The 14,575-nt window shown below is 37.9% G+C and overlaps 1 protein-coding gene and 1 long non-coding RNA gene across 2 annotated transcripts in view; one reads left to right on the top strand and one right to left on the bottom strand.

Moving 5' to 3' along the window:
* LOC138968794 (uncharacterized) overlaps positions 1-14,575 on the bottom strand; it is a 379,269-nt gene that overhangs the window by 2,614 nt on the left and 362,080 nt on the right. The window lies entirely within an intron of this gene.
* The window catches only part of LOC138968792 (allene oxide synthase-lipoxygenase protein-like), a 141,112-nt gene that overhangs the window by 109,804 nt on the left and 16,733 nt on the right, over positions 1-14,575 (top strand). The window contains exons 2-4 of the mRNA XM_070341436.1: positions 790-874; positions 13,079-13,306; positions 14,030-14,301. Of these exons, the coding sequence (XP_070197537.1) occupies positions 835-874; positions 13,079-13,306; positions 14,030-14,301 (540 nt within the window). The 5' untranslated portion in view covers positions 790-834. The remainder of the gene's footprint in view (positions 1-789; positions 875-13,078; positions 13,307-14,029; positions 14,302-14,575) is intronic.

The following is a 14,575-nucleotide window of genomic DNA, read 5'->3' as shown; positions in this document are numbered from 1 at the left end:
GGTCCAGTAGTTTTCTCTGAATCGCTCTACACACACACACACACACACACACACACACACACACACACACGCACACACACACACACACACAGACACACATACACCACACCCTCGTCTCGATTCCCCCCTCTACGTCAAAACTTGACGAAATGTAAAAAGGGAATTATAACAGCAAACTTAGAGTTAGATATATATTTCCTTTTGATGCAAAAATTAAAAATGCACAGTATTTGCGACACATAAACGAGCACAAATAGAAAATCGACTACATTTTGGACAAAAAGCGAGTTAGGATATATTAAATACAATTCACCAAATAATGCAATACATGTACATCCTAAGTTTTTACATAACTGTCACACAAAACCTGTCATCGTAGAAAATTAGAGGGCTAAAAGGAAAGATCCCTCTTTCACCCACGTTTAATATTATGCCGCTGCCTTCGCCTGTCAGGTCGCTGTAACCATCTATACAGGACAGAGTGTATGGTATTCAGGATGTCATTAGGGTTGTCTCGTTAATTCTAACTCGTTTAGCTTGTGGAAACTAAGCCTTCTGATTGGATGAAGTGTACTGTTTTTCGGCCAATTAAAGTAGCGTCTGGGGAACCGTGCATGAGATCACTACCAAAAGTGGACAGGATTTTTCTGAAATTCACAATAGAATGTATGGGGCATTTTTGGAAGATCTGGTATAAAAGCAGTTTGCCGAGTCGCCAAAATCACAGCCGCGCAAGAGTCTTAATTCTTGAGGCTTAAAGACTATTGAAGCAAAGTGTTGCACATTCAGACACGTGCAATTCAACAAAGTGAGACGCTCTTTTCTGAAGGCCCAATGATGAGCGAAGAAACCACCAGAATGTCAAAGAGACGAGGTGAGTAGTACATGTAGTATTTATTGCGGTAGCAGTAGTGTGTGTGTTTATTGTTATTATTATTATTATACGTATTTCTCCATTGCTGCATGAGTGTGTACTTGCGTATCCATCATCGTTAGCAAGTAGCCAGCCCTAAAAATTGAACAGAACGTTCTTAAATGCATTTTATTTTATCATATTTAATTAATTTCTCTCAGCTTGTTTATATTAATGTGCACTTCTAAAATCTTCATGACACATTTTTATAAATAAATTTAATTTTCAGAGAAGCAAACTAAACATAGTGTTCTTAAGTACACTTTCTGTCATTCTTGTATTCCTTCAAAATAAACTCAGGCAAACATTACTGTGACATGTTTTGTACCCCAGGTTAAAAAAAAAAGGTAATGCCCCTGTTATTTCCTCGAACTTTCTACGCCGTTAAAGGTATTTAAAGGGAGTCGCTGACGAAGCATCACATCAGCGGCACTACGCGGCATGACGCTTGAGAATAGAATCCATTTTATTTTTGACACACGACGCGAGAAACCAACCAATCAAAGATATGTATTGGAGGGGACACAACCCGCTCGATTGTCAAAGGAGAAAGGTGTTTGCCTTCGTGTCAAATTTTGTCAACGCTTGCAGAAGGTTTTTTCAAATAAATGCTTCCCAGTTGTGTGTGTGTTCATGTCATGCACAGTCAGGTCATCGTTACCTTTTTTCAACACAGTCATTTTAGTATAAATAACAGATACTAATCACAAAATATATTTCAATCACTGCGAGATCACATCCAATTGTCATATTTCTTCAGTGGCCTTCGTTTTCTAGTCGATAAGACTTGGCGCTCCCATCCCGGTGGTCACGGGTTTGATCCCCTCATTGGTCAATTCAAAAAAAGTATATTTATACGGTTTTTTTCCTTGTTTAAAAAAAATGGAGTGCTAGTATCAGTTGTCAGGTTTTTGGTTGTGCATAAGAGGGATATTTTTTGGGTCTAAATCTTGTGAATGGGAATGGGTGTGAGTGTGATTCTTTTCCAATCTTACATATTACCTGGTATAAGCACAGTAGATTGTATGATGAGAGTGCGAACTGAAATCAATTATAAATTAATTCTACTTTGGTACTTCTACCTAGACGGCAGTAATTGTAAGTACAGAACAATATAATCTTGACATAATGCTATGGATATGATCCAAAATAATGTGACATATGTATTCTTTGGATTTATGATTGTGTCTTCTCCTACCTCACAAAAAAACTAATAACTTTTAAACAAATACTCTGAGGACAATTAATCAAATTGTCTCTGAAAGAAGATAAGTTACTGTTTCCTAGATTTGCAATAACTTTTTTGATGAAAAAAATGTATTTTGTTTAAACATCTTGGAAGTAATGCTCCATTTAACTTCATTCACAAACCACAGCAATTCTTTTCGTATCGCAATTTAAGGGAGAGAACTTGCACATTTTGATGTCAGCTCAGAGTAGGATCCCCTTTTTTTTCTCGCGGCAAAACTAATGACACATGCGGCATTGATGCTGTGTGTGCGGGTAGAACCTCAACTACATGCAGCACACATGCATCATGGCGTCTTAATCCGTTGCGCAGATTTATTGCCGCTGAAGCGACGTAGGTACTAGGTGGGCGCTACTCTCAATTTGACTGTATGACATACTTGTTTGGATCAAAGATTTCCCGCTTGTCATACATTTTACATTTGAAGCAAAAAAATTCCGTTCTTCACAGCTCATGCATCATTACAAATGCTGTACCACAAGAAAAATGCAGAATTGGCATAGAAAATAACCAGTTCTGAGAAGACAAGTTATTGGGCTCTCTTCCCGCATGTAATCGGCGTCTTTTGTTATTCATCCTTCGTTTTCGAGTCAGTTTTTTTCTTTTTTTTTCTGGGAATCAGCTTTTTTTAAATGAGATATTAGGGCTTACAAACGGAAATGCTTTATTTTACGATCTTATAATATCAATAACAGCTCATTATATATTATATTATATATACATTATATATCTATGTTATATAAAATATAAAACAGTCAATCAGTTTATTAAATAAAATACCGCCCTGATATGGCCCTTCGTGGTCGGCTGGGCGTTAAGCAAAAAAAAGAAAAGAATTAAATAAAATCCCCCCCCCCCCCCCCAAAAAAAACCAATTGGTCTTACATATTTAATTTTTCCTTAAAAACTATTTCTTATCTATTCCTTTTTTTCTTAACAGCTATTTATAATGCCCTCATTAAAACAAAATTCAAATTTTTGTCCCTTACATTCTTTTTTTCCATTACATTAATATAATTTTAAAACAAATGGTCACATTATTTTTATTTAGTTATTAAAATAAACAAAATCAAAGTAGATTACAAAAAATAAAAAATATAACAATCTGAAATTACTTCGAAATAAATATCAATTGATATATATATCTTATAACTTTCAATTTCAGCTTTTTTTTTTTTACTTTTTTTTTTTACAATAATAATAATAATAGTAATACCAAAAATAATAATAGTATATAATCATTTTTTTAAAATTATTTTGTTTTGTTTTTGTGGGGGGGGGGGGGGGGTTATCATTGTCCCAGTTTTTGTTTTTTTGTTTTTGTTTTTAAATTTTAATTCAAACATGTAGTAAACCTGGAGTATATCATACATTTCTATCACATAAATAACAGTCTCTAAGTATTATTATTTCAAACACTCAAATTAAACTTACACTTAGGCCCCCGAGGGTTAAGTCCCTTTGAAAAATAAATAATATTTCAAGGGGTGTCCCATATCTAAATTTACTTATACACATTTTTCCAATCAAGATTAAATGGGTAAGATACTTAAACAAACCATTCTTATCTCGCACACAAATCAGCACATCTGTTGCGTGTAAAATAATTGCCATGTTATATCGATCGTAAAACAATGTTCCAACATGCTTCCATAAATGGTGAATTTTATTGCAATAGAAAAAGAAATGTTCAATATAATCAACTTGTTCAATACAATTATGGACATTTATCATTATTTGCGAGTCCCATTTTTAAGAGAAGAATATTGGTTGGGTATATATTGTGTAATATCTTCCACTGTAATTCTTTTAGTCTGGTTTCTGTTGTTGTCTCTTTTGCATTAAGCCAAACTTGTTCTCCAAGTTTGTTCAGCCAAAATCGAACACAGCAGGGTGGACTATATTTCATATCTGTCATAAAATTTCGAAAATCTCTAGCTTTTAACATCACTTTATCATTAAAATACAGTTTCGAAAATTCTTCAGCAACAGCACATACATAATCCGTATTATTCTTTAAATAACGAGACAACGCCGAGTGAACAAAAATGTACTGTAAATAGAGTTCTGGTGAAGTACCAATTAAGTTATGTACATTCTGAAATGACAAAACGAATTGTTTTCTAAAAGGTCATTGACATGTGTTATTCCTTTTTTTGCCCAGTTGTCAAAATAAATTACATTATATTTGATATTTTATATCGACATTATTCCATATGCATGCCATCTTCAGAGATGAAGGAGAGTGCAGTGTATCATTTTCCAACCAGACTCGCAGTACTTTCTAACCCTTTAAACTTTTTAGGACCAATAATTGAATTAAAACATGATAAATTTGTTCCAAAATTACGGAAATGTAATCTAGGAATCCAGGTTCATGTACTGTCATTATTCATATTCGAACGCTAGCAAGCCAGCCGCACACAAAAAATTCTTGCAATACTTGCATATCAATCATTTGAATTCCTCCTGTTCCTATTCCACTGCACACAACTTCTCTTCACTTTCTCAAACGCTTTCTTATAACAATTTATTTTCCTCCAAAGAAAACGAAACAATAACGATTGATTTCTTTCAACACAGGTTCAGGGATGCATATTGCCTGCATAACATATAGACAAAATGAGAAATAAAAAAATAAAATGTTACGCAAATTTTACCAAATATGCCAAGATTCTGTTTTTCCCAATTTAAAATCACCTGTTTAATATTCTTAATTCGTTGTGTCCAGTTTGCATCCATGAGGGAGGCACAGGATGTACTGAAAAAATATATTCCCCAAATCTTCATTTTGTTTAACCCATCTTAATCCGTATCTCCCCTCGTTGCTATTCCGATTTGATCCAATCCACATTGCTTCTGATTTTACTCTATTTATGTTCAAACCGGATATAATGGTAAACTCGTCTAATATCCCCAAAACAACTTTAATGTCATCTTTATCACGCAAAAACATGGTAACATCATCGGCATACAGAAGTGCCTTCAAAATCTTTTTAAACATATGCAATTCTTCTGAATCGTCAGTTTCAATTTCCAAACCTTTTACTTCAGAACCTTTTCGAAATCGGGTTGCAAGCAGCTTAATTCCAATAACAAAAGCTTGTGGTGAGAAAGGACAACCTTGTCGCACCCCACAGCTGATTTCAAAATCACTTGAGAGCCAACCGTTGTATCCGATGCAGCTTCTTGTGCTACTGAACAATACTTCTACCCAACGTAAAAAATCTGTTCCAAACCCGTATCTCTTAAAGGCACATTACATAAACTCTTTCGATATGCTGTCAAATGCTTTTTTGAAATCCAAAGCAAGTGCCAAACCAGGTTTTTCTTGTAATCTAAAATGTTCAATAACGTCATCTATTGTTCTCAGCGTATGAGAGACGTTTCTACCTTTAATAAAACCAACTTGATCTTCGTGTACTATGTTTTGAATAACTGGGCATAACCTATTTGCTCAACATTTAGCTAAAATCTTATAGTCTGTATTTGTCAAAGAAATTGGTCTCCAGTTTGATAAACTGTGTTTTGATAAGTCTTTCCCTTTGTGGATCAGGGTAATAACCGCCGATGCTTGGGTGTCGAGTCTGTTGTCATCTTCGAAAAGGAAGGACGAACGATAAAAGACGCCGAGTTGCTCGTTAAATCAACGTTAATTCATAGAATGCATTCTACGTGCATATAATGCATTCCATGCGCATAGAATTCTTTCTATGCATAGAATGCATTTTTTGTTGCCAAAGCTACAGTTTGAGATGAAAGTTAAAAAAAATACTGGGAACATTAACAGCACCTATCAACATTTTCATCAAACCGACAAACGCTACCCAAGGCCGCTTCAATTGGGTCAGCAGCCTAGATTCCAAGTAAAAATACGATGTCATAATGTTCTGACATTATGTCCAATGACGCCATTCCCTCTCTTGCTTTTCAATACTCAGTTCCTCTATTTTGAGTGTCCATGTCTGTGATCTCTCTGTCTGTCTCTACTCTCTGTCTGTCTGTGTCTCTCTCCCTCCCAGCCTCTGTTCTCTTTCCAAAAAAAAGGTACTCTGTGTGTGTGTGTGTGTGTGTGTGTGTGTGTGTGTGTGTGTGTGTGTGTGTGTGTGTGTGTGTGTGTGTGTGTGTGTGTGGTAACCTTCAGTTAAGCTGTAGAATGAATCTTATTATCTTAAATCAGACTTTCTTTTGGGTGACCCACTTGACGTGTTTTCCTTGGTTTTCCTTGTAGACGTCGTTGATGAAGGAAGAAACATCGCCTTTCTTCAAAAAAAAAGGGCCTGCATGGCGTAAATCTTCCGCAGACTTTGTCCTCCTTTTTTTGTGGACTAGGCCAAAATTTCCATCAATCTTTCTTTATTTATTTATTTGGTGTTTAACGTCGTTTTCAACCACGAAGGTTATATCGCGACGGATTTCCATCAATACAGATGACAGATTTGCTTGGATTCTGAAACAGAGGCACTTAACACTTCCATAACTTCCACTATTGAAATAGTGTTTAGGATTTTTTTAAAACAAATTTCAAAAGGAACACAACACCAAACACTGCAACACTAACTGTAACATGTGCATCTTTCACATTTGTGCAGATACTATTTGTTTACTTCTTTCAACTTACCAATATCACTAAATAAGACTAGTTGAGCTTGTAATCTTGTATCGATGTGCCTCTCTAGCACAACTGTGTTAAATGAGTAGATTGCAGGTGTTCAGCGAGCATACACAATCCGCTATATTTGAAACCATCCTGATTTGAAGTCTGGATGAAAATCAATGCAAACATGCATACACAACACCCACGTTGCATTACCTTGTCACATGGAATGCAACAGCTTAGCTCAAACCCAGGAGCACTGGAGAGGTTGAGTAGCTTCGTTCTTTGGTAGCGGTACTCGTTGAAAGATTCCGCAGACAGAACCCTGTAAAGGTTCAGTGACGGCAATGCTGGGGGCAGGAGGGGCCTAGATGTCTGAGCCTGCTTCAATGCAGCGCAAATGGCATGCAAGGAGAGTCTCGCGTTGACTTGCAGTTCAACACAGAGCTCCATGAGGGCCATGGTGAAGGCGACACGTGGTCGCTTTGTTGATGATGGCCACAGGCCATTCTTTACAACTGTCAGGGCGTCCTTTTCATGCCGACAAAATTCCACTTGGACAAGGTGCTGGCGTCCTGAAACAAAGCTTGACAAATATATATATCCTTTACAAGAGCCTGCCTCCACTCTATGCGTAAAGTAGGCAAAAAAGAGCACTCTTTGTAACCACTAACTGTTTGGTTGTGTTACTTCTCTTGTTTGTGTGACGCTGGTAACTAGAGCGCTGCAATAAAGAGGGTGCATCTAGTCCAGCTACATGGTGATGCGCGCCTCAGGACTACATTTCACCTTCAGCACAGGAGAGCAGCAGCACAGGGAAGATCAGTAGAATAACTCACTTTCATTACTTAATTAGCAAACGCAAATAAACAATGACTGCACACGAGAGCGAACAACATAAAGACCAAGGAACAAATTATCACAGTTGCCACAGTGCGTTTTACAGCAAATCAGGTCAGGCGCATCTAGATTAAGGTACAGTAGATTCCCACAATTCTTCATATTAACCAAAATTCACCAAAAACTTCCCCCAAAGGATCACATAAATAATATCCAATATTCTAAAAAAAAGTACATTATCTTATTTTTGTAACCAAAACTTGACCCCATTGTAACTGTAACCTTAAAACTTGAAGCAGAAAATCAGACTTGGGTTCAGTTATTTATGATAACTTAAACATGAACTTGGTGTGACCCTAGAATTTGATGATGTAAGGTCAAGCAGGCTTGGGCCATATCAGGAGATCACCAAACCATCAAAGTTTTCAGAGACTCACAGATGTTGCTTCAAAACTGGTGATTACTAAGACTTATATTGAGTGAAAATGCATGTTAATGAATTAATAAAGCGGGAGCAGATTGATAATGATATTATTAGGAAAAATAAGCCACTGGTAGAACTGACATTAACTTAGCATTTAATTTTAAGCCTCATGTAACATCGCGCAATTCAACGCCAGCGATAAAGTCAGTGCCGCAAGAAACTTCAGAGGAGAAACGATAATGTAACTAGTGTGAAAAGAAACATGTCAATTGTCATGTATAATTTGTGAAAAGTATTTGAATGGAAGACAACTCAGCAAGGAAGATAGTAGACGTATACTGAAAGACAAGTGTAGCGCAAGTTGCACAACCAGGTCAGAGGATACAGCCTTCCAGTTGCGGGAGATTTACCACAGGCAGTAAAACTAGGCAAGTTACCGTTCTGCAGGTAGTAAGCATACAAACTACTGCAAGGGTTCATATAACGTTTCAACTAATATGGAAGCTAAACACAATATAGTGACTACAATGAAGCGCCCATGAATCAGACTGCATTGGTGATGTTAATTTGAAGATGGTGTACTATTTATTTACATTAAGGGAAACAGAAAGGAGACTGTCCTACCTTGGTGGTCAAACACATCTACTGCACGAGCCTCTGGGGAACAAGCAGACTCAGGGCATGTAGAGCGGAAAACAGGTACATAGCACACTGGAGCTGGGATGTACATTTGACCCTGCACAACATCAGGCACACATTTTCAAAAATGTGGTCACTAAAGAGCAGCCTTTAAAACTTTTGCAAGAGGACAAAAATGTCATCAAACTCTTTAAATTGAATTCCAATAATGAGAAAAACATATGGGGATACAAATCACATGTAATGATGTATACAAATGTTAAAATAAATTTGAACAAGAATAGTTTGTTAGAGCTTCATTCATTAGAACAGCAGTTAAAGGTGTATTAAGTTAATTCTTTATAAATGTCATGTAAAAAATGTGAAATCACCGTCCATATCAGCGGCTTGTGGAACAGGCTGTGTTTATGCAAAGAATCACAATCCAAGCAGACATACAGAGGTGATGCTCTTAAGGAACACAAATCACATGTGTCCTTGGCCGGAACACTGCACTGAACTCTGGCATCCATGAGCTCCATCCGCAATTTTCCCCATTCAGAATCTTTGTTAGGTTCTGTGTCTTCTTCTTCCTCTCTTGCCTTGACATCTGCAATAATAATTCTACAAATTATACAATTACAATGTGTTCATGGTTGTGTTAATAACAATACTTACTGAGTTAGTGAGTTACAACTTAAAGTTACACAGCTAGTGTGTTTCAGGAAACTGTCAGGGTTCTTTTCTTTGGAGATATGGTACTGGTAGATTGTTTACATTGATGATGTCTGTCTTCATACCGGAATCACATAGAGATCTAGTCATCTACATCAACATTGGCTAACAACTAATAAAAGTACTATAAAGTGCAGAAACCAATTTCAGACTGAGGACACTATACATCCCTCCCTACCTTAGAATTAAACTTCATACTTATTCCGGATTAAATCATACAAAAGTTACTATACCGAGCTGTTGCATAATTTTCAACTAATTCATCATTGGCTTTCTGTACTTAATGATACTTCATAGCTATTCTCTCAAATTATTGACCAACCTGATTGTCAAGGATTTCCTCTGTTTGGGTGGGACTTAGCTGTTGTGTTGTTGTTTTGCTGTGCGAATCAGGGTCTAAATCTCAACCTCGCACTGATCTGCACATCTTCTGCACACTCATACACACTCTTTTGCTCACTGATGCGTTTCACTCATACACACTCTTTTGCTCACTGATGCGTTTTACTCATACACACTCTTTTGCTCCCTGATGCGTTTCACTCATACACACTCTTTTGCTCACTGATGCGTTACACTCATGCACACTCTTTTGCGCACTGATGCGTTTGGGGAAGGCTGTCTCGCACTCGGACGAATCACACCACAGAACACAAAGTAAACTTCCAGAAATGTTGCTATTAACCAAAAGTAAACAATCAAATCATGGATAAATCAAATCAGAACACTGTACTGACACACACAATAACACACTCACTGCCTCAGTCTCAACTCTCACTCAGCGCAAACACACTTCGACACAAACCCCGTTCAGTTGGTTTCAAGTTCAACAGTCAGTATGCCAATGGTTCAATGAAGCAAAGTACATGCTCTCGACGTCCCAGGAATAGATAAACACAAGTCACAAAATCCGTATGAATTCACAGCACTGCACAGTCACGCTGAAGAATGAGAAAAATAGTCTAAAGTAAAGTTGTTGATGGGTAATCCAAAGTTGTTGATAGGTATCCAAAATCTTCTTAAACTAAGTAATGCAACAAAAGCACAAGCACACTTCACACCACCATTCACTGACAAGCGCTCTATCCCAATCTTCCCTGCCTAACCTCCAATCCTAACCCCCTACGCATCTAATTATCTACAGGGTGTCCTCAACTAGGCACTAAACTAGGACACTTCTATCTCTGCGAGTTTCTTGAGCGCCTCCAAAACCAATCTCTTCTCCTTTTCCTGCATCAACGGGGTTGCACTGTAGTGATAGTTGTACTGACTCATCAGCGTACAGCTTGTCTTTGACGTCCATCGTCTTGCCTATGAATAGATTGCTGTATTCACTGATTCAGTGCCTAGACCGTTGATCATGTCCCCTAAAGCTGAGAAAGCAAAGCTGATGAGCTGGAACTTTTGGGCAGTGTCACCACTCATGAGGTTGCTGCCAACCACTCCATCTCACATTCTCAGGTCTCTACGATGTAGAAGAGGGCAGAGGTTTTATTGTCCTTGTACCTCAGCATAAGGGTGGCTTGGCCTAGTACCGGAAGCGCAGTACATGCATGATCTGTAGGTGTATATAGGTGGACTAGACGCAGATGTATTCAGCTTGCATCACGACGATTTTGGGTGAATGCTATCAAATTCAAAAGCCTGTCAGGATGTTGACCGACACTCCGGTGTCCACAATGAAGGTTATCTTCTCACCTTTGATGATGACGCCGACTGTAACCTGCGTAGGTGTTGTCGTTCTCCTGTGTGAGACACTGAAGACGTACTCTTCGTCTCATGAGAACTGAGCTGGAGGTGGGGTGGAGGGGGGTGGGGGTGGATGATGGGGGAGGGGGGTGATGAGGGGTGGGGGTGGGGGGATTTCTTGGATTTGTTGAACGTGCCTTGGCCTGTCCGAATTCTTGTTTGATCTAGACTAAATGCGTCTGTACTTATTTAATTTGACAGAATACAACATCGTGGGTATATATGTCATATATATATATATATAATATATATATTATATTGAATGCGTTATCTGAAACCAGGAGAAGCCTGTGCGCATGACACCGGTCCGCGAAATTGGGGACTCCGTAACCGGCTCGCCGGATCTCCAGCCACGCACGGCCTTTATTATTACTGATGATCTGGGTCTTCATCACTGTACTACCTGCAATGGCTGCATGATCATGATGATGATGGATGTCATCGTTGGAACTGGAGGGTTCTTGTTCCCTACCCGGAGCTTGTAACCCACTTGCTGGTTTCGAAGAGCTTTTGTCCAAAAACACATTTCTTGAACTTGAAGTCCGATGATTTATATCTGTTACCACAAGTGGCAAGTCATCCGAATACAGCGTTTGCATTTTGACACCTGTCGAGCAAACACGACTATTTGCAGTTATTCTGGAGAAAAAAAACCGAAAGTAGATACATCCTTAATTATAACTGAAAACATCGCTCTATATTCCAATAGATACATTATCTAAAATAAAAATCGTTAAATTCAGTGAAATTATTTTTAGAACGGGTTTCTGTACATGTATTTTGATTAAATTTTAAAGCATTTTGTTTTTTGTATTTTTAGACATTAACAATTGTGACAAGGGATGCTACTCTGTCCACTAGTCTAGTGGTCAAAACTGAGTAGTTTTCTTGCTTGTTCTAGTCTACTATGACAAACTTTTTTTCATTTTTTGAAATTCGAAATGAACCCAATTTTCATAGATATGTCAATTATTACGCATTGATGCATTCAAATAATCCAACCGAAATTACCTACATTCGAACATAATGATTATTATGTCAAGGTTAACAAGGGAAACTAATCTGTCTGTTCATAACAAGGGAAGCTAATCTGCTAATCTTTGATCAAAGAGAATATTTCCATAGATAATATAACCTGAAAAGGCAAAAAGCAAATATTTTCCTGGCAAAATATGTTGTAAGAGACAGTATATTTATTCTTCAGAACATTTTTTTAATGCAGATACTTCTGAAATATGTCAAATATGACACATTTCGGCTATCAAAGAACCGAACTGAAGTGACCTATATCCGAAATTGACACAAAGCCACTGCAAGGGAAACTACCCAGACTGTTGTTGATAAGGGAAGCTACGATCAAAGAGAATAGCTTGTAAAGGCAAAAAGCAAATATTTTCCTGGGAAAATATGCTCTAAGAGGCAGTATTTTCATTCTTCATAAACTTCGCACAACAAATACTACTTGAACAGGTCAAATATGACACATCTCGGCTATCAAAGTTCCTAACTGAAGTGACCTCATTCGTAGTTTACACACAGGCTGTCTGCGCATGCGTGTGTGTGTTCACAGATGCACAATATGTATTGAAATTGACAGATTTGTGCCAGTGCAGTAGCACAATCATGGAAATCAGGTCTGAAATGTGACCTTCCCTACCGCACTTGCACGTGGACTTTCCTTCTATCCCCTACTGAGTAACACACACATCGAAGTATAACCTGGTGTGTGTGAGTGCATGTGTGTGTGTGTGGGTGTGTGTGTGTGTGTGTGTGTCTGTGTGTGTTTGTGTGTGTGTGTGTGTGGAGGAGTGATGGGGTAGGTGTGCTAAACAGGGTGTCGTTTAGAAGATGCGAAGGTGCTACTCGTGCAAACATCATACCTAAAACAAAGTGTTTATATTAAGTCGAAGAGAGTGAAAGATGTGTAATGTGATGCCTTCTTTTGTTATGCAGGACAAAGCATCCAAAGTTGGGACGAGCAAAAGAATAAAAGACCAAAAGTCGAAGAGGGGTTTGTCATCAAAGTCTACAGTGGCAATGTCTCTTCCTTGATTTTCAAAGCAAGTTTGTCTTTGATTCTCCATGATGAAGGCGACTATACTTCAGATGAGATCACAGTGTACCCGGACCCTTTTGATTGCTCCGAAGTCGTCGTTCCAATGACAAAGATGGAGAAAATCGGTATAATACATACATCCATACATACATACATACATACTTACATACAAACATACATATATATAAATCTTTAGGCCTACTTAGGTCGACCAAATGTCGCCCTAAAGCCCCCATTGTACAACACTTTCGAAGTTTTGGCGCCTTTTCTCCAATTCCATTGGACTGACAACATTGACCCCATGCGCTATCGAGAAGACAGTGCCCAAAGTATATTGCTTGTAAATCGCATTAAGTTGGGATTTACCGTTTGAACACACAATTTAATAAGTTATTTTGAGACTTGGACCGACCTTTGCAAAAAAGAATCTTTAGGCAACCACGATACTGATACAAATATTTGTTTTAACTGAGTGTAAACATATTGTCATGTAAAACACCTATATCTTAATTTTGACTGATTTTCAAAGTCAATCCATGACTGTTTGGTGTAGGTCACTAAGCAAACGTAATTACAACATTTAGTTAATATTGCTTTTAAAACAACGGATATAGCACTGGTAGCAATAAAACCCCTTTTTACAATGGTCGCCTTACAGGCGGATTTATACTTATATATATGTACTGTAAAAAAAATATCAGAAGTTGTGAAAGAAACAATTGAAATCGGTATAATACATACATCCATACATACACAAACACATACATACATTCAATTAACTGCCCGTATTGCAAACATGTCCCTGACAATTGATTGAATTAACTGAATTGATTGTTTAATCGTTATAGGCAGCGACGCCAGGATAGTCAAGGTTGAGTTCTGCGCCGGGATTTCAACAAAGTGCTACGTGAAAAGAATTGAAGTGAACAGCAAAACCACCAGCGCCAACTTCAGTGTTTTCCGTATGGTGGAGCATCACCACTGGGACATCGTCCCTGACCCGAACACATCCCTCCCTCAGAAGGATGACCTTGCAACGAAGGAGAAGAGGCGGGAGGCACTAAAGGACACCAGAGAAGAGTACAAGTTCAAGCAACCCGATACGGGTTTGCCAGCGCAGGTCAGACACAATGACAATGAGAGTGAGAGAGAAAACGAGATATATATATGTATATATATATATATATATATATATATATATATATATATAGAGAGAGAGAGAGAGAGAGAGAGAGAGAGAGAGAGAGAGAGAGAGAGAGAGAGAGAGAGAGAGAGAGATCAAATCAAATCAAATCAAATCAAATTTTATTTTACGAGGGTTGTGGCATAAGCAATATAAACGAGCTTCTTTTCAACCAGCCCTCGCCCAGAGAGGGACTATTCTAATCTTAAAT

This window comes from Littorina saxatilis, linkage group LG6, assembly GCF_037325665.1.
Source record: "Littorina saxatilis isolate snail1 linkage group LG6, US_GU_Lsax_2.0, whole genome shotgun sequence".
NCBI lineage: Eukaryota > Metazoa > Mollusca > Gastropoda > Littorinimorpha > Littorinidae > Littorina > Littorina saxatilis.
This window is presented reverse-complemented; position numbering and strand designations above follow the sequence as displayed.